Source organism: Staurois parvus, unplaced genomic scaffold, assembly GCF_062004578.1.
Source record: "Staurois parvus isolate SC_StPar_1 unplaced genomic scaffold, SC_StPar_1.0 ptg000836l, whole genome shotgun sequence".
Lineage (NCBI taxonomy): Eukaryota > Metazoa > Chordata > Amphibia > Anura > Ranidae > Staurois > Staurois parvus.
The window spans coordinates 225366-246624 of NW_028318632.1; the positions used below are offsets into that span (position 1 = coordinate 225366).

The 21259-nt window shown below is 40.2% G+C and overlaps 1 protein-coding gene across 1 annotated transcript in view; it reads left to right on the plus strand.

The window, feature by feature from the left end:
- Positions 1-21259, plus strand: part of ANKAR (ankyrin and armadillo repeat containing) — a 282038-nt gene that overhangs the window by 73029 nt on the left and 187750 nt on the right. Inside the window, exons 4-7 of the mRNA XM_089655357.1 lie at positions 4716-4879; positions 6095-6210; positions 11610-11790; positions 15265-15487. Coding sequence (XP_089511483.1) covers positions 4716-4879; positions 6095-6210; positions 11610-11790; positions 15265-15487 — 684 coding nt within the window. The remainder of the gene's footprint in view (positions 1-4715; positions 4880-6094; positions 6211-11609; positions 11791-15264; positions 15488-21259) is intronic.

A 21259-nucleotide genomic window follows, 5' to 3' on the forward strand; every position in this document is an offset into this window, starting at 1 on the left:
TAGATCTCTGATTCCTATTGGTCCTCTCTGCACACAACCTTTCTCTGAAGTCATGGCATAGGCCATGACCCCCACGAAAATGAAAATTGGGCCATCACGTTACATGGTTACATAGTTAGTTAGCCTGGCTGACAAAAGACAAAAGTCCATCCATTTCAACCATAAAAAAAAAAATTCATTATAATCCTACACCAACAGTTGATCAATAGGAAAGCAAAAAACCCAGCAAAGCATGATCGAATTTGCTCCTGCAGGTGAAATAAATTCCTTCATGATCCCCTGAGAGGCAATCGGATATTCCCTGGATCAACTTTACCTATAAATGTTAGTATCCAGTTATATTCTGTGTATCCAAGAGAGAATCCAGGACTTTTTTAAAGCAATCCACTGAGCTGGCTAGAACCAACTCTTGAGGGAGTCTATTGCACATTTTCATAACTCCTACTCTGAAGAAACCTTTCCATGTTTGGAGATTAAATGCATTTTCCTACAGGCATTAAAGAGTACCCCTTGTCCTCTGTGATGACCTCAAGGTGAATAATTCACTCGTCAGGTCCATAAATATTGGGACATCAACACAATTCTAACATTTTTGGCTCTATACACCACTACAATGGATTTGAAATGAAACAAACAAGATGTGCTTTAACTGCACACTGTCAGCTTTAATTTGAGGGTATTTACATCCAAATCAGGTGAACGGTGTAGGAATTACAACAGTTTGCATATGTGCCTCCCACTTGTTAAGGGACCAAAAGTAATGGGACAGTTGGCTTCTCAGCTGTTCCATGGCCAGGTGTGTGTTATTCCCTCATTATCCCAATTACAATGAGCAGATAAAAGGTCCAGAGTTCATTTCAAGTGTGCTATTTGCATTTGGAATCTGTTGCTGTCAACTCTCAAGATGAGATCCAAAGAGCTGTCACTATCAGTGAAGCAAGCCATCATTAGGCTGAAAAAAACAAAACAAACCCATCAGAGAGATAGCAAAAACATTAGGCGTGGCCAAAACAACTGTTTGGAACATTCTTAAAAAGAAGGAACGCATCGGTGAGCTCAGGAAAACCAAAAGACCCGGAAGACCACAGAAAACAACTGTGGTGGATGACCAAAGAATTCTTTCCCCGGTGAAAAAAACACCCTTCACAACAGTTGGCCAGATCAAGAACACTCTCCAGGAGGTAGGTGTATGTGTGTCAAAGTCAACAATCAAGAGAAGACTTCACCAGAGTGAATACAGAGGGTTCACCACAAGATGTAAACCATTGGTGAGCCTCAGCAACAGGAAGGCCAGATTAGAGTTTGCCAAACAACATCTAAAAAAGCCTTCACAGTTCTGGAACATCCTATGGACAGATGAGACCAAGATCAACTTGTACCAGAGTGATGGGAAGAGAAGAGTATGGAGAAGGAAAGGAACTGCTCATGGTCCTAAGCATACCACCTCATCAGTGAAGCATGGTGGTGGTAGTGTCATGGCATGGGCATGTATGGCTGCCAATGTAACTGGTTCTCTTGTATTTATTGATGATGTGACTGCTGACAAAAGCAGCAGGATGAATTCTGAAGTGTTTCGGGCAATATTATCTGCTCATATTCAGCCAAATGTTTCAGAACTCATTGGACGCCGCTTCACAGTGCAGATGGACAATGACCCAAAGCATACTGCAAAAGCAACCAAAGAGTTTTTTAAGGGAAAGAAGTGGAATGTTATGCAATGGTCAAGTCAATCACCTGACCTGAATCCGACTGAGCATGCATTTCACTTGCTGAAGACAAACTGAAGGGAAAATGCCCCAAGAACAAGCAGGAACTGAAGACAGTTGCAGTAGAGGCCTGGCAGAGCATCACCAGGGATGAAACCCAGCGTCTGGTGATGTCTATGCGTTCCAGACTTCAGGCTGTAATTGACTGCAAAGGATTTGCAACCAAGTATTACAAAGTGAAAGTTTTTGATTTATGATTATTATTCTGTCCCATTACTTTCGGTCCCTTAATAAGTGGGAGGCACATATGCAAACTGTTGTAATTCCTACACTGTTCACCTGATTTGGATGTAAATACCCTCAAATTAAAGCTGACCGTGTGCAGTTAAAGCACATCTTGTTCCTTTCATTTCAAATCCATTGTGGTGGTGTATAGAGCCAAAAATGTTAGAATTGTGTCGATGTCCCAATATTTATGGACCTGACTGTATACATGTTGATCATATCCCCCCTTAATCTCCTCTTCTCAAGAGAGAATAAATTCAGTTCCTCTAATCTTTCCTCATAGCTGAGCTCCTCCATGCCTCTTATCAGTTTAGTTGCCCTTCTCTGTACTTTCTCCAGTTCCCCATTGTTCTTTTTGTGAATTGGTGCCCAAAACTGAACTGCATATTCCCGATGAGGTCAGAGTAAAATGATATCTCTCTCTCTGGAGTCTCTACCTCTTTTAATACAAGAGTGGATTTTGCTCGCTTTAGAAACTGCAGCTTGGCATTGCATGCCATTATTAAGCTTGTGATCTACCAGAACTCCCAGATCCTTCTGCACCATTGATTCTCCCAGTTGTACTCCCCCTAGTATGTATGATGCATGCATATTTTTAGCCCCCAAGTGCATAACCTTACATTTATCAACATTAAACCTCATTTGCCACATGGTTGCCCAATTAAACAGTGCATTGAGGTTGGCTTGTAAATTGGAGACATCCTCTAGGGACGTTATTCCACTGCAAAGCTTGGTGTCATCTGCAAAGACTGAAATGGTATTTTTAATCCCAGACCCTATATCGTTTATAAATACATTAAAAAGTAAGTTTCCCAACACTGAACCTTGGGGTACATCACTGACAACCCTAGCCCAGTCAGAGTATGAATCATTAACCATTACTCTCTGAATATGGTGTTTTAGCCAGTTTTCTATCCATTTACATACAGATTTTGCCAAGCCTGTATACTTTACCTTGCAAATTAGCCGTGTGTGGGGAGCTGTGTCAAACGCTTTTGCAAAATCCAAGTATACCACGTCCACCACCGAAATCAGATTTGTTTGACAACTTCTGTCTTTCATGAATCCATGCTGTCCGTTGCTTAAAATATTTTTTTCCAGCAAGAACTCATCTGTGTGGTCTTTTATTAAACTCTCCGGTATCTTCCCAACTATAGTTAAATTAAGAGGTCTATAATTACGTGATAAAGATTTTGACCCCTTTTTAAATGTAGGCACCACATTGGCCTTACGCCAATCCAGTGGTACTATGCCAGTCATTAAAGAGTCCCTAAAAATTAGAAACAATGGCTTTGATATGAGAGAGCTCAATTCTTTAACCACCTCCTGCCCACCATATAAGGAAATGACAGACGGGCGGTGATTCTCACATTCTGGGATGACAACATATGACGTCCTCCCACTCCCACTGTGATCGGTGGTGCTCTGTGTCTCTGGGACACAGCAGATCACCGATCAGCAGAAAGAGCCAATGACTTTGGCTCTGTCATGTGATCAGCTGTGTTCAATCACAGCTGATCGCATGTAAATAAGGAAATGCCGGTTATCGGCATTTCTCTCCTCACGAGCTGTCACGCTAACAGCTTGTGAGGAGAGGAGAGTCAGTAATCAGCATTCCTCAGAGGGGACATCTACACTGATTATCAGTGCCCTGATGATCAGTGTAGCCCCATCAGTGCCACCTGTCTGTGCCTATCAGTGCCACCTGTCAGAGCTCATCAGTGCACATCAATGCCACATATCAGTGCCTATCAGTGCACATCAATGCCACATATCAGTGCCCATCTGAGCTGCCTTTCAGTGCCAACTATCAGTGCCAGTGAGTGCTGCCTATGAGTGCTGCCAATCAGTGCCACCTATCAGTACCAGACAGTGCTGCCTATCAGTGCCACCTATCAGTGCCATATAGGACTACTGCCTTTCAGTGCCCATCAGTGATGTCTGCCAATGCCCACCAGTGATGCCTGTCAATGCCCATCAGTGCCACCTACCAGTGCCTCCTCATCAGTGTCCATCAGTGCAGCCTATCAGTGCCCATCAGTGCAGCCTCATTAGTGCACATCAGTGAAGGAGAAAAATGACTAATTTACAAAATTGTATAACCGAAACTAAGAAAAAACCTTTGTTTTTCAAAATTTTCAGTTGTTTTTGGTTTGTTTAGCAAAAAATAAAAAACACAGTCATGATTAAATACCACCAAAAGAAAGCTCTATCTGTCTCAAAAAAATGATAAAAATTTCATATGAGTACTATTGCATGACCGCGCAATTGTCATTCAAAGTGCGACAGCGCTGAAAGCTGAAAATTGGCCTGGGCAGGAAGGGAATGAAAGTGCCCGGTAGATAAGTGGTTAAGGACCTTTGGGTGTATGCCATCCACGTGCACAAGCATTTTGATCAGCACAGCAGGAAAGCTGCTAGGTTAAGGTGATGAACAACAAATTTAGTGTTTTTGGTGTAATGTGATTAAAAAAAAAAAAAAGATACATGCTCTTCTTAAGTATGACTTCTTTGGGTTGGGCAGCCCATTCATTTGAATGGGATGCCCAACACCACGTAAAAAAACACATCTGTTCAAATGGATTGCTTCATTGCATAAATGTGAACCTAGACTAAAAGAAAGTTAAAATCATATCTGAATATATGATGTATATATGCATGTGATACTACATTGTATAAACATTTTTTGGAATGCAAACAGTAGTAAATGATTGATGTTTTGCAGATGATAAAGTAAAGACTGAGCGTGAATTTCCTCCACTAATGCAGGGACAAGATTTTAAGTGCCAACATTTTCAGTATACAGCAAATGAGTACTTTCACCTTCATGGAGGAATCGAATTTGACTTGGGAACACCACCTATTCAGAGTGTGCCCAAAGAAATAAAGGTCAATGCCAGTTTATTCTTTTTCTTATGTTAGATATTTTGTCAATTGAATCCGACTCTGTTGCCTGAAAAAGATTTCTGAAATATGCCTGGAAAAAATATTAATCTCCAGGAAGCTCTTACGTTTTCTCTCTTGAAGAGCTATGGTGGTTGAATAGTCTTCAGTACTCAAAACGCTTCCAGGCTGTATACAGGATACAGTAGTGACTTAGCAGCTGGTGGTAGATGTGTGTTGGATGATGAAGTTAGTAGTAGTTGGCTACATTCAACTGGACTTGTTCTGTAATCTTGAATTACGTTTTGCTACCTATCCATGTCATTTCTTCCATGTTCTCCTCAGATTAGTAGCGAAATGTCCTTTTATTACAGAACAAGTCCAGATGAATAACTACTACTAATTATAACATGACCTGAATAAATAAAATGTTATTTAGCCACCTTTCCTTTTTTTCTTTGCAGGGTTTTTTTTGTTTTCCTGTTTTTATTTAATTTTTTAGCCAAAGATGCAGATTTTCAAAGGTGTGCGAATAAGGGTAAATTGGTACAGCAGCAAAAAAGTTAAAGTGCTATGACCTACTCTCATTAAAGCGGAAATAACCCCATCCTCCTATCCTTTACAGCCACGGAAACTGCCATCTTAGCTTCTGTTTGGTGTGCAGTTGCTATGGTGCTGCGCATTTGATCAGTTATGACACCAGCCATTTGATGGCTTGACAATTTAATTGAGAGCACAAGCAACTATGACAGTTATCACTTATGGCATGCTTTGAATGTAACTGTTATGGGAAACAGTTAAATCAGTGGGTTTAGTTCTGCTTTAAGGGCACATCCACACTATTGCTTTGCAGTAGCACAAAGCAATACACCTTACATGTGCTGGTGTGATGTGGTGCCATTCATTCTGCACCTTGCAATTGCCATGCACTGCGCTTCCAGATATGCTACATGTACTTTTTTGGTGTATTAGCCCATTTAAATGAATGGGCTTCTTAATGCAACAGCATTAACAAGCATCGTAGTACACATTGACGTACCACAATAAATGAAAGCTTTATATAACAAGATGTAAAAATTATTTAGGTTGGCAAATTAATCTGGCCATACACTGCAAGTTTATTTTTAATTTAGCCAGTGAGCCGAACATATTGAGTCATCCACTCAAACGAAAATAACCTCTGGTCATGAACAGGTTAATAAGCCAGTTTATTTTGATTAGGAGGATTATGAAGACATGCTAGACATGGCAACAACGCACATGAATGACCTGCTTGATCTCGATACAACTTACAGGGAACATTATCCTCTTCCTGTCAAGAATGTTAATGGAAAGAGGCAAGTGACTTTTTCTTATAAGTACATTAGACATGGATACTGAAAATGTGGCTCCCCTTATCTTTATTCATTACTATCCATACTCTACTTCTTAGGTGATTCTATTTCACTGGTAATATTAGCTGTCAATAGAGTAAAGTAAAAACAAAGTAAAGACAAAACTTTTTCTGTGTCCCCATAAGGGATATTCACTTTATCTAATTGTCGTGATCACCAATCTTGCCAGTAATCAAAATGAGGATAAATCAAAATGCTTTATTGCCAGCGGAACAGGGGGGCAACTATCTAATGGAGATACTTGTTCCTGCGACAGCTGTCTAAGAGGGGATATCCCTCACATTGAAAATATATCCTCTCACTTCATGTTGAGGCTACAGGGCAGGAAGTGAAGAGAAATCTCCCTAATGAGACACAAATGGAAAAAAACTGAAAGCAGTTTTAAAGTGATACTAAACCAAGGACCCTGCATTCACTATATCTGGTCGCCCACAGTACATAGAACATGGAAATGCAATTATTTTAGTCAGAAAAACTGCTAAATACCTAAATTCTCATCAGCAGTATATAGCAGTCTTGTGACTTCTATCAGTGGTCAGCAGAGCACGGGTGTAAAGCTTGTGGGAGGAGTTTTCTTTCTGCTCTAGGAGGAGGCAGAAGCCCTGACCTCGGTCTGGACAGTGCTGATTGGCCCTGTTCTGATCACTTGCACTCTTCCAAGGAAAAAAAAAAAAAAACCTCTCTAGCAATACACACCAAACCGAGCATATGCAGACTGTCTCCACACGATATGTCTTATCAGCAGATAAGAGGGGAACACTGGAAGAAGGGGAGGATCAGAGAAGTCAGGATCAAACAGCATTTTTACACAATGCAGAGGATTAACCCCTTAGGTTCCACTTCAAGTATAACAAGCTTGTTTTACTGCATATACAGACTGATTTTACTGTGGGGGGTTTAGTAACAATTTACCCTTCCCTACGCTATCAAAAATGAAAAAAAAATGTAGGCTTCAGACTAGCTTTAACTTTTCAAATTAGAAATAGGGACTCATAGCAACAAATTTTTATCCTTCCTAACATTACTCAAAATGTGCTAAAATGTATGTGGATAGGGGATGGGTCAGGGAATTTGAGGTAATGCTTCCTTTTTTTGCAAATGGAATATCCTGCAGAACCCTATCTACACCAAAGAGCACCCAATGACTACATTCAGTACTCCATCTACACTATATTGCCAAAAGTATTGGGACACCCCTCCAAATCATTGGATTCAGGTGTTCCAATCACATCCATGGCCACAGGTGTATAAAATCAAGCACCTAGGCAGGCAGACTGCTTCTACAAACATTTGTGAAAGAATGGGTCGCTCTCAGGAACCCAGTGAGTTCAAGCGTGGTACCGTGATAGGTTGTCACCTGTCCAATAAGTCCATCCGTGAAATGTCCTTGCTACTAAATATTCCACGGTCAACTGTTAGTGGTATTATAACAAAGTGGAAGCAACTGGGAACAATAGCAACTCAGCCACGAAGTGGTAGGCCAGGTAAAATGACAGTGTGGGGTCAGCGCATGGTGAAGCGCACAGTACGCATAAGTCGCCAACTGTCTGGAGGTCTTTAGCTATTGACTCTGCAAACTTCGTGTAGCCTTCAGATTAGCACAACAACAGTGCGTAGAGAGCTTCATGGAATGGGATTTTATGGCTGAGCAGCTGCATCCAAACCTTATGTCATCAAGTTCATTGCAAGGCTTCGGATGTAGTGGTGTAAAGCACACCGCCATGTAAAGAGCAGTGGAGACGTGTTCTCTGGAGTGACAAATTACGTTTCTCTGTCTGGCAATCTGATGGACATGTCTGGATTTGGCGGTTGCCAGGAGAACGGTACTTGCCTGCCTGCATTGTGCCAAGTGTGAAGTTTGGTGGAGGGGGGATTATTGTGTGGGGTTGCTTTTCAGGGGTTGGGCTTGGCCCCTTAGTTGCAGTGAAGGGAACTCTTAAGGTGTCAGCATACCAAGACATTTTGGACAATTTCATGCTCCCAACTTTGTGGGAACAGTTTGGGGATGGCCCCTTCCTGTTCCAACATGACAGCGCTCCAGTGCACAAAGCAAGGTCTATACAGACACGGATGAGCGAGTTTAGGGTGGAGAAACTTAACAAGCCTGAACAGAGTCCTCACCTCAACCTGATAGAATGCCTTTAAATGGATGAATTAGAGCAGAGACTGCAAGCCAGGCCTTCTTTTTTGACATCAGTGCCTGACCTCACAAATGCTCTTCTGGAAGAATGGTCAAACATTCCCATAGACTCACTCCTAAACCTTGTGGACAGCCTTACCAGAAGAGCTGATATTGTTATAGCTGCAAAGGATGGGCCAACTCAATATTGAATTCTACGGACTAAGACTGGGATGCCATTAAAGTTCATGTGCATGTAAAGGCAGGCATCCCAATACTTTTGGCAATATAGTGTATATTTGCATATAGATTATCTGTCCATTAAGACATGAACTTAAACCAGTGTTTTTGCACCCTTTTGAATTGCACACAAATCCGGGGCTCACCAGTCTGAGGTGTGTCCGAGCTCAAGTGCTTTTTTGCTTGTTCAGTGTATTAGGCTGCTCCTTTGCTTGTGAAACATGCAAAAAAAAGTGCTGGCATGATTTTCAAATTGAGCCCCACCAAAATACATGGTACTGAGGCACCATGTGTTTACAAACATACAATTGGTGGATGCGTGGGGGTGTGCTTAAGAGTTAATAGCACTCGTGCACAACTGCAAAAGGCAATGCATTTTTTTGTGTGGTGCAGGAAAATGCACAATTTCACATTTTACCACACTGCACCCGGTGTGAAAAAGCCCTAAAATGTAGTTTTGTAAGGCAGAGTTAAATGGTCAGTAGGTTGTAAATCCCCAAACCCCCATTTCCCTGCTAGCACGAATCCCCTCCTGACAGAAACCATCCCTCCTGACACAAACCTCCCCATGGAGCATAAATACCCCAGCTAGCCAAAAACCACACATCCTAAATCCCCCTTTCTAGCACCGGTTGAAAAACCCTTGTTTAACCACTTCAGTATGGGCACTTTTACCCCCTTCCTGGTGGGCCAATTTTCAGATTTCAGCGCTCTCGTTCTTTGAATGACAATTGTGCAACCATGCAACACTGTACCCAAACTAGATATTTATCATTTTGTTTACACAACTAGAGCTTTCTTTTGGTGGTATATAGTCACCACTGGGTTATTTTATTTTTTGCTAAATTAACGAAAAATAAACAACATTTTGAAAAAAAACTAGTTATTCTTCGTTTCTGTTATAAAATTTTGCAAATAAATGATTGTTCTTCATAAATTTAGGCCAAGATGTATTCTGCTACATTTCTTTGGTGAAAATAACCCAAATAAGTATTTATTATTTAGTCTGTATTAAAGTTATAGAGTCCACAAACTATGGTATATATCTGAAAATCGATCATTCCTGAAGTACTGACGGCCAATTTAATTTCTTGAGCCACAGATGTCAGGAAAGTACAGATATCCCCCCCCCCCCTTTTTTGCAAAGTAGATAGTCCGAGGTATTTAGTAAGAATCATGGTGAGTTTTTTGAAGTAGTCATTTTTTTGTAATTTTTTGGAAAATTTAAAAAAAAATGTTCAATTTTTTTTCCGTTACTGTCACCAGTGCAGTACAGGGTCATCAAGTAACTGGTGTGGCGGTGATCAGGGACACTGACTGTTGACAGTATGAAAAAAAAATTTTTTTTTTCAATTTTCTTAATTATTTTTTTTTCTTTTTCATAACACACTGTGACCAGAGTAGTATAATATTACCATAGTAACATTGTACTACTCTGGGAAAGTGATCAGTGTTTTTTTTTTTTTTACATATTATGATTGCTTAAAACAAAGAATTTAATTGCTATAAGCAAGCATGAAACCGATTCATTCAGGTTTTTTTGTTGTGAGTAGCTGTGATTGGCCACAGCTAATCACATGAAACAGATGGGATGTGATTGGCCCAGTCTGTACCATGTGATTACTGTGACAAATCAAAGCTAGTGGCACAGTTATATACAATAGATGGCATGAAAGGAAGCCATCCATTGTTTACAATTGTCATGTGATCTGCTGTGATTGGTCACATGATACTGGCAACAGGCCGGTACACAGATCTGTCATCGGCACTATCTGAGGGACACAGCCAGTGAAAGATCTTGTCACAGCGTGACGCGATCCGGGAGGACCTCATCTGACGCCCACCCAGATCGACGTGAGTCCCGCTCAGCCATCATTTTGCTATTGGCCGAGTGGCAACTGGTTAAACCACATATTGTTAGTACTAAAGCTGGCCATACACTAGTATAAAAAAAAATTATTTTAAGGACATTTGCTGGATTTTCAAATCATTAGTTGGTCAAAGTGACGTTCATTTTCTACCACTGAGAGTTTTCATAGGAATGTTTTTATTAATTTTCTTACAAACTTTTGTTTGAAAATCTACTAGTATATGGCCAGCTTACTGTAAGTATCAGATATCACTATACCTCGCATGCAAGGTGAGTGAATTCATCATTGCCAGGGCATTCCAGCGATCCAACAGAGCAAACCTGGAAGGTATACTATGAGAAGATGGAAGCACCCATGGCCAGTGGGAATGCTGACAGCACATAATTGGAGGCCATCGCTTATCAGGTAATGCCTCATACACACTATGAGAATATCGGACAAATGATCGACCATTTTTGTGGGGTTTTTTTGCATGCTACTCTCATATCGAAAACGAATAGGTTACGAAAGTTACGAAAATTCTATTAAGACAGAATACAACTTCAGAAGTAATAAAATGTATTGTATTGTATTGTAATGTACTCTTTTGTGTCTGAGCATGCGTGGTCTTGGTCACTTGATTTGCTTCGTACAAATTTTAAACTGACTACACAAAACTCGTTCATTCTGTTATCTTATGAGAAAAAGTTTTTTGTGTATCCCTTTGGATATTTTTGCATGAACTGTCGTGATCGGCTCTTGGAACCTGTGGACCAACGAATAGAATATCCGATGATTGTTCCAATTGCATTTTCTTTTTGTCTGATTTTCTTATCATGTGTACCAGGCATAAGTATACCATATTGTGGTAGTATGCAGTGCATACTAGGACATTATAACATAAAGCTCCTGGGGGTCCATTTATTAATAAATTACAGCAGAGTTTAAATCTGCTTTCAGTGCAGCCTTTTGTATGTAGCAGCTCTCAGACTGTGAGAGGGAGGGGCAACCCTAGGACACAATTATGGCTTAAATGGAGGGATTCCCCTTAAAGGATATTACATCTAAGGGTTAGAGTATGTGTGAAGGCATCACACCTTGTTTTTCATGTTTCTGCTGTGTCTTTTTTATAGTTACTATGTAATTGCAATCCAGCTTGAAGACTTTTATCAAACAATGCTAAGAAAGCAATGGTGGGGAGCAGTTAATGGAATAATAAGCTCGCTGAGGCCCAAAAGGCTCCCACTAACAGACATTCATCTCCATGAGCAACTGAAGAAAAGGTTTGGCTATAAAAAGGCAATAAAGTGCAAGGTATGTTACATGCAGTTTTGGTATATGCATGATTTTCAGAAAACCTACAGCATGTGTATAGGCAACCCCAAAGTGTGAAGAATTTCCATCTTAGACCATTGTCACCTGGGCAGGTGTCACTATTGGATTTTCCACTCACTGTTAGTATTGATGACAGTGGTCAAATACAGGGATGTATTTTCCCAGCAGGGAAAAAGACAGCAATAAAAGGTTGACATGGAGTCTGCCCTGCCTCATTATCCAAAACTAAAACAAAATGCACTTTACATGCACTTTACAGAAGAATTCTACTCAAAACTTCATATAAATTATTGCTGTTGCCATCTGCTTAATTTGTATTCATTTCTATCACATTCACTTTAAGTCTAACAGTACTTTTTATTTCAGTACTGGATAAAAACAAATGGACCATGAAGCACTATAAAAGTTAAGGAAAACAATAGATCACCCATGCTGTTATTTGACCATATCTACTTTAAGAAGTGTTGACCTTAATCCCTTATTTTTTAACAGACAATATTTTTGGTAACTATTGTATTGTCAGATATACATGATTTGTAAATAGAAGTGTACTAGTAATTGAAGCATAACCAGAAAAATAATCCTGTGTTTTGCTGCTTATCAATGTGAGCTAAGAAAATGGGGTTATTATTCTGATTTGTTTGTGAATGCAGCCCTTGGGATCTTTGCAGATGGTTGTCTGTGTTTTTCTAATGCCCTGTAATAGCTACAGTGCTCAGCATAAATGAGTACACCCAAAAGGTTTATCAGAAAACCTTTACTTTCCTTTCAGAATCTACATTTTGTATGGAACACTATACTACAAAATACTCCCACAAATGCAGGCCATTGATTGTAAACAAGATTTGTTAATTTGCACACACAAAAAAAGTATTTTTCCTAACAAATTATTTTAAGACCATGTTGCAAAAGTGAATACACCCCAATAAAAGTCTTAAGAGCAAAGCTAAATGTTAGACAACAAAATCTTCTGATGAGAAGGGTTGAATGAAATCACCACACAAATTCACTGCAGTTAGCTGTAGAGGTAGAAAGCCAAACTCGGGTGATTGTTTCCTGTGACACAATGCGGGGTACATTGCAGAGGAATGGCATGCATGGGTGTCGTCCACGAAGGAACCCTCTCCTAAAGCCCATGCACATAAAAGCCACCTTGAATTTGCCAGGGCCCATGCTGAAAAAGAAGAACACTACTAGGACTCTGTACTCTGCAGTGATGAGACGAAAAAAATGTTTTTGGAACTGATGGCTACAAAGCTGTATGGCGTCGCAAAGGTGAGGAGTACAAAGAAAAACGCATGGTGCCTACAGTGAAACATGGTGGTGTCAGTGTCCTTCTGTGGGGCTGCATCAGTGCTGCTGGTGTCATTTTATTGATGGTATCATGTACTGCTCCATATTGAAAGAGAAGATGCAACCATCACTCCATGCCCTTGGTCGTCGTGCACTTTTCCAACATGACAATGATCCGAAACACACATTTAAGACCACTGTTGCATTTCTGAAGAAAAACAAGCTGAAAGTGATTCAGTGGCCAAGTATGTCTCCTGATCTTAACCCAATCGAACACCTATGGGGAATTCTGAAGAGATAAGTTGAGCATCACTTTCCATCCAGCATCCAGGCTGTAAAAGAGGTCATTCTTGAAGAATGGAAAAAGATAGATGTTGCAATATGTTGCCAACTTGTTCATTCCATGCCTAGGTCAAACAAAATACTAAATGTAGTAGTTTTTGTTGTGGATTGTATTCATTTTCAAATCAACTAATTAGAGTAAAACCGAAGCTTTTTAATCTAATTTATATTATTAACCATACTTTCATGTAATGAGCTAAACAAATGTTCTATAAAACTAAGTTTTGTAAAAATTTTGGAAATTGTTCTTTTGTTCATTGAGATATTGATTAAAATCTTAGTTTTGAAAAGGGCGTGCTCATTTATGCTGAGTACTGTATGATCTTGAGCATGTAGAGGGGTGCAAGGAGGGGGTTATTAGGTTCTTCTGGGCCACACTAGGCACTGTGTGGGTGGGGCCACTCACCTTGCATATGGGGTACCTTTACTGTGTTGTATTCATGAATCCCCCTGGACAAAGTGGGGAATTCAATCTTACGGCGGTCTTCTAATTTAGAGATGGGCCATACACCATGTACACTGAATGAACAAACTAACCTCCAGTTACCATTTCTGGTACAGTGTCAATGCACACCTTAACTGTAACTATTTTCATTTTGGAGGGACACGTTGAGCCTATGCCCACTCCTCCCATCCAGCATATCTCTGTCACCTCACTCCCAGTGATAAAATGGGGTCCTGCCACATGCATAGCAAGGACCTCATGCGTACACTTTTTCTTCTCACTCTCCTGTACCTGGCGGTCAGGTCGTGGGCCTCTGTAACGCTGATCTACTCCCATTGATATGGGAGACAGACTGCTAAGGGAGGGGAATCCCAGAGGCAACCCCCCTTGTTATCAGAGTATGCCTCACCTGACACAGGTATCACGCTTCATGACAGGCTGCTTGTACTGGTTACTAGACTTCAGTTACACCTAGCAACCACTTGTTGTACTCTTGCAGAGCTGTCTTCATACTCAGTGTGCTTTATTGACCCAAGCTGCAGACTATGTGTAAAGTTCTGGTTACTTTCTTACACTCCTATCAATAATTTCAGACCAGGCTTTGAAACGATTCAAAGGTTTTACTAATAAAACTCAGCATGCCAGCAAAACAGGCAACAAGACTTTTTCCCAACTGCCCAAGCATACCTGCACATGAAGAGTCCTTCAATGGCAAAGTCCATTGTGGCGGATCCCAAGATGCTGGTTTCTTTTGGGCAGACTGCAAGTCCCAGAAATTCCCCCTTCTACAGATAGTTGCAGAGTTCAGTAGAGAGACTTTGGCCAGCCAGGCTAGGGCTGCTGACGGTGAGAACCCAGAGCCCTGGGTTCCAGACAGGTATCATCACATAGGGCCAGGGAGCCGGACCCAAAAAGCCTGAGGAATTCACCTAGGAACGGTGTCAATAATTATTAACCCATCCTTCCCTTTGCTAGGTAAGAGTAATGGCTAACTACAGTAGGCAACCTGCCTACAAGCAGACTCATGTAATTTGCTCCCAGTCTATGACTGTCTTCTGAAGCAAGTTACCAACAGTTCCTACAGCATTTGTATCATGCCTGTGTTCTTCAACCATCCCCTGTTGTGTGTGTCAGCAATTTCTAAGGTTTATGTAGCATTATATATGCTGTATATTATGTGGGGCCTTTTGTTTGTCAGGCCGCCCTTGAGTCCCACTATGACAGGAGAGTTGACACTATGACAGGGGAGTTGACCACCACTGCTATACACAGTGATATATTTTTTGTACATTAATAGAATAAATAAGCAAGAGAATAATTTCAGTTATTAAATAATGCTGTGATAAATCTGAATTGGTATTTTCTTCTTTTAGAACATATCTTTTGGACTAAAAGCTGCTGCAGAGAGAGGACTAACTGCCATCTTTTATACCTTTTGCCGTAAAACTCCTATTTCTGGGCTGAATATTCTTGATGATGCCGGCTATTCTATTTTACACCATGCTGCTTTACATAATAGAGTGGCAGTTGCTTCTCAGTTAGCAAAAGCTGGTGTGGATTTAAACCAACAACGAAGTAGTAATTTTGGTACACAAGGTGAACTTTCCAGTGCTGTATATTGCTTCATTTCACAAAGTAATATGAAATCAATTGTTGATTCTAAACAGATTGGTTGCTAATGTAAGTAGACATGGATGTGTAGAGATGTTTTTGGCTGCATTATTTAAAAACATAAAGCTGAACTTCAGGCATTTATAAAAAAAACAGCATGTAATGCAGCTTTGTATTCCTTTACATAGTTACATAGGTAGTCTGGCTGAAAAAAAAGACAAAAGTCCATCTAGTTCAACCATAAAAAAAAAAAGTTATGATCCTATACCCACAATTGATCCATAGGAAGGCAAAAAATCCAGCAAAGCATGATCTAATTTGTTCCTGCAGGAGAGAAAATTCCATCCTGATCCCTGAGAGGCAATCGGATATTCCCTGGATCAACTTTACCTATAAATGTTAGTATCCAGTGGATTGCCTTTTTTAAAGCAATCCACTGAGCTGGCCAGAACCAACTCTTGAGGGAGTCTATTCCACATTCTCACCGCCCTTACTGTGAAAAAACCTTTCCATATTTGGAGAACAAATCTCTTTTCCTCCAGACATAAAGAATGCCCCCTTGTCCTCTGTGATGACCTAAAGGTGAATAACTCTACACCTTGTTCACTATATGAACCACTGATATATTTATACATTTTGATAATATCCTTCCTGAGAATAAATTCAGTTCCTCTAATCTTTCCTCAAACGCTGAGCTCCTCCATTCCTCTTGTCAGTTTGGTTTCCCTTCACTGCACTTTCTCCAGTTCCCCAATGTTCTTTTTGTGAATTGGAAAATATATATAAAATATTAAATGTATTTCTGAGCTCTTAATGGACACAGGATTCACTATTCTGAGTCAAATCGGTTACACTGCAGCCTTCAGGAGGAGTTTGGAGACCGGCAAACAAAAAAGCCATTGGCCAGTCAGGTATAAACCCACCCACTACCATCATGCTTCAGTTTTTAATAGGGTTTTGGGCATCTTTTCACTTTTTCCATTGAGAAAAGTTGAACTATTTTTATTAGCTATTTTTGTTACTGTTGTCCTCTCCTCGGTCTGCTTTTGGACATTCCACATGTCTCAGAATAACAAAATCCTTTATCCCTTAATGAATGAGAAAGAAAACAAGATTTTTGTATTTACCATAAAATCTGTTTTTTGGAGTTCAATTAGAAAAATAGATCCAACTGCTGTGTATTTGTAATCTAGTACTGCTTTTCTACACAACTGAACGATGATAGGAGTAGGAGGGGTTATATTTGTTGACTAACAGCCTTTTTACTTTCAATGTTTTTTACTGAATATACTGTATAAAAGACCATACAAAAAGATAAAGGTTATTATACAGATCCAGCTATTAAGACCATAATAATAGCTAAAGTAACAAAATAAGACAAAGCAATGCTACACACGGGTTCTCCAGGTATTCTGTTTCCAAGTGTTACATGCATTACACTAAGAAGATCACCACAGAGCTCACATCCGGTCTGAGGGACAATAACCGCCGTGCTAGATCACATAACAATCAATGTAAATTCATCAGATCATCAGATCAAAAGATGGAAGAAGAAAGAGAGAAGACAAGAAAGGGGAAAGATAGGGTGAGGGAGCATCCCAGGGACAATACAAATGAATCACTAGGTTACCCAAGACACCATGGAATTTATAGGTCGATGTGCATGTAACATGCCTGTGGACTCATGAAGTAAACTTAATGCCTATGGTGCATGAAGAGAACTATGATTTAATTTGTATTGATGAATCTTGGCTTCATTCTGCACATGACTGGGCTATTAATATTCCTGGCTATGCTCTCTTTTGGAGAGACAGAGTAAAAAGGAAAGGTGGTGGTGTCTGTCTGTATGTGAGAAGTGATCTCAAAGTGAGTGCGAAAGAGGACCTAGTTGATGGAGAGTATGATGAGGCTGAAGCATTATGGGTGGAACTGCACATGGATGTGCATACTACAAAGGTAATAATTGGAGTTGGTTATAGGCCACCCATTGTTAATGAGGAGGTGGAGACTCCTTGCACAGATAGAAAGGGCTGCAAGGGCTTGGACAGTGATAATATCAGGGGATTTTAACTACTTGGAAATTGAGCAATGGCACTGCAGGAACAGTTAAAGGGCAAAAATTAATAAACCTGTTACAAGACAATTTTATGGTACAGTTCATAGAGGCCCCAACTAGGAGTGATGCTCTGCTGGCCCTGGTAATCTCAAACCATGCAGAGCGTATTACTAATGTTTATATAAAAGAACATCTGGGTAGCAGTGACCATAACATGATTTCATTTATTGTTACCTGTAAACAACAAGCACATATGGGAAAAATAAAAACACAAATTTTTAAGAGAGCAAATTTTCCAAGGCTGAATACTGCTGTCCAAGACTTAGACTGGGAGGGAGTATTGGCATCGATGAACACAGAACAGAAATGGGAGTTCATCAAAAAGACTGTATGTGAACACACTGCAAAATATATTCCCCTAGGCAACAAGTTTAAAAGGCTATAAATAAAACCTATGTGGCTTACAGCCAAAGTTAAAAAAGCTATAAATAATAAGAATAAGAGCTTTTATAAAATATAAAAATGAAGGAACACTATGATTGTTTAAATATTACAAAGAATACAACAATATGTAAAAAGGAAATCAAGTCCTGCAAAAATTGAAAATGAACGACAGATTGAAAAAGATAGCAGGACAAACCCCCAAAAATCCTTGAAATATATTAATAGTAAAAGGTCAGGATTGAGCATGTAGGCCTTTAACATAATAACCTACAATGGGTAACTGGGGACAAAGAAAAAGCAAATTTTTTAAATAACTTCTTCAGTTTCTGCAGCTGTGTATGCAAAGGAGAATGGGGGAGCTCATGTCCATAATGGGGATGATATTGACACAGCCCCAAATGAGCCACAATGGCTCAAAATTGATATGGTCTGGAAATATTTAGACAGAATAAAGGTGAATAAATCACCTGGACAGGACGGCATACACCCATGGGTCCTTAACCGCCTCCCGCCCGCCACGTAAGGAAATGACCGGCGCAAGGCGGTTCTCTCGTTCTGGGAGGACGTCCTCCCACTCTTAACTGAGCGTGGGCACGGTGATCGGCGGTGCGCTGTGTCCCTGGGACACAGCAGATCACCGTTCAACGGAAAGAGCCGAAGATGTCGGCTCTGTCATGTGATCAGCTGTGTCCAATCACAGCTGATCGCATGCGGTTATCGGCATTTCTCTCCTCACGAGCTGTCACGCTCATCCAGTAATCGGCATTACTCAGAGGGGACATGTACACTGATCATCAGGGCACTGATGATCAGTGTGCCCTGATAATCAGTGTAGCCCCAGCAGTGCCACCTGTTAATGTCTATCAATGTCACCTGTCAGTGCTCATCAGTGCCACATCAATGCCACATACCAGTGCACATCAATGCCACATATCAGTGCCCATCTGAGCTCCCTTTCAGTGCCACCTATCAGTACCAGTCAGTGCCGCCTATCAGTGTCCATCAGTGCTGCCTATCAGTGCTGCCTAACAGTGCCCCAAACAGGTATTCCCCAAATGACCCCTTTTTGCAAAGTAGACAGTCCAAGGTATTTTTTCACAAATTGTTTTTTACATATTGTCATAAAGTCCTCCCAATTCAACCCACAGTTGATCCAGAGGAAGGCAAAAGAAAAACAACAGCAAAGCATGATCCAACTTGCTCCTGCAGGGAAAAAAATACCTTCCTGATCCCCCGAGAGGCAATCGGATATTCTCTGGATCAACTTTACCTATAAATGTTAGTATCCAGTTATTTGATGTGTATCTAGGAAAGAATCCAGGCCTTTTTTAAAGCAATCCACTGAGCTGCCCAGAACCAACCCTTGTGGGAGTCTATTCCCCCTTTTTTTACTGTGAAGGAACCTTTCCGTATTTGCAGATTAAATCTCTTTTCCTCCAGGCGTAAAGAGTGCCCCCTTGTCTGTGAATACCTCAGGGTGAATAACTCTACACAGAGTTCACAATATGAACCACTGATGTATTTATACATGTTGATCATATCCCCCCTTAATCTCCTCTTCTCAAGAGAGAATAAATTCAGTTCCTCTAATCTTTCCTCATAGCTGAGCTCCTCCATGCCTCTTATCAGTTTGGTTGCCCTTCTCTGTACTTTCTCCAGTTCCCCATGGAGAAAGTCTTTTTGTAAATTGTTGCCCAAAATTGAACTGCATATTCCAGATGAGGTCTTACTAATGATTTGTACAGGGGTAAAATGATATCTCTCTCTGGAGTCTATACCTCTTATAATACAAGAGAGGATTTTGCTCGCTTTAGCAACTGCAGCCATTATTATTGCCATTATTAAGCTTGTGATCTACCAAAACTCCCAGATCCTTCTCCACCATTGATTCCCCTCAGTTGTACTCCCCCTAGTATGTATGATGCGTGCATATTCTTCGCCCCCTTACATTTACCAACATTAAACCTACTTTGCCACCTAGGTGCCCAATTAAACAGTGCATTGAGGACGGCTTGTAAGTTGAAGACATCCTGTAAGGACGTTATTCCACTGCACAGCTTGGTGTCATCTGTAAAGACTGAAATGGTATTTATAATCCCAGACCCTATATCGTTTATAAATATATTAAAAAGTAAGGGTCCCAACACTGAACTTTGGGGTGCACCACTGACGACCCTAGACTATTCAGAGTATGCATCATTAACCACTACTCTTTGAATACGATCTTTTAGCCATTTTTCTCCCATTTACATACAGATTTTCCCAAGCCCGTAGACTTTACCTTACACATTAGCCGTGTGTGGGGAACTGTGTCAAACGCTTTTGCAAAATCCAAGTATACCACATCCACCGCCACCTCTCTGTCAAAGGTTTTGCTCACTGCCTCATAAAAAGAAATCAGATTTGTTTGACAACTTCTGTCTTTCATGAATCCATGCTGTCCGTTGCTTAAAATATTTTTTTTCAAGCAAGAACTCAACTATGTGGTCTTTTATTAAACTTTCCAGTATTTTCTCAACTATAGAAGTTAAACTAACAGGTCTATAATTACTTGGTAATGATTTTGACCCCTTTTTAAATATTGGCACCACATTGGCCTTACGCCAATCCAGTGGTACTATGCCAGTCATTAAAGAGTCCCAAAAAATTAGAAACAATGGCTTTAAAATGACAGAGCTCAATTCATTGAGTACCCGCGGCCATCTGGTCCAGGTGCTTTATAAACCTTTATACTGTCTAAATATTTTTGGATCATATCAATTGTGAGCCAATGTGGATCATCTGGAGCTGTGTCAATACGATGCCCATTATGGACAAGAGCTCCCCCCCATGCTCCTTTATATACACAGAGCTGAAGAAGGTATTTAATAAATTTGCCTTCTCTTTGTCCCCAGTCACTCACTCTAGATTATTTTATAAAGGGCCTACGTGCTCAGACCGAACCTTTTTACTATTAATATATTTGAATAATTTTTTGGGGTTGGTCCTGCTATCTTTTGCAATCAGTAGTTCATTTTCAATTTTTGCAGCCTTTATTTCCTTTTTTCATATTCTGGATTGAATATAGATTGGGACATAAATTGTTTTATAGACACTAGCTACATTTCTCACTGACTACCAACATCTCATCCAAGATACTTTCTATTGAATAACAATTCTTGTTTGTTTTTGATAGATTTGTAAACATCTCTCTCTCTCTTTATAGATATAAATATATTTTTAAAACTAATTTTTGTTTTTTATGTCCAAAACTTTTT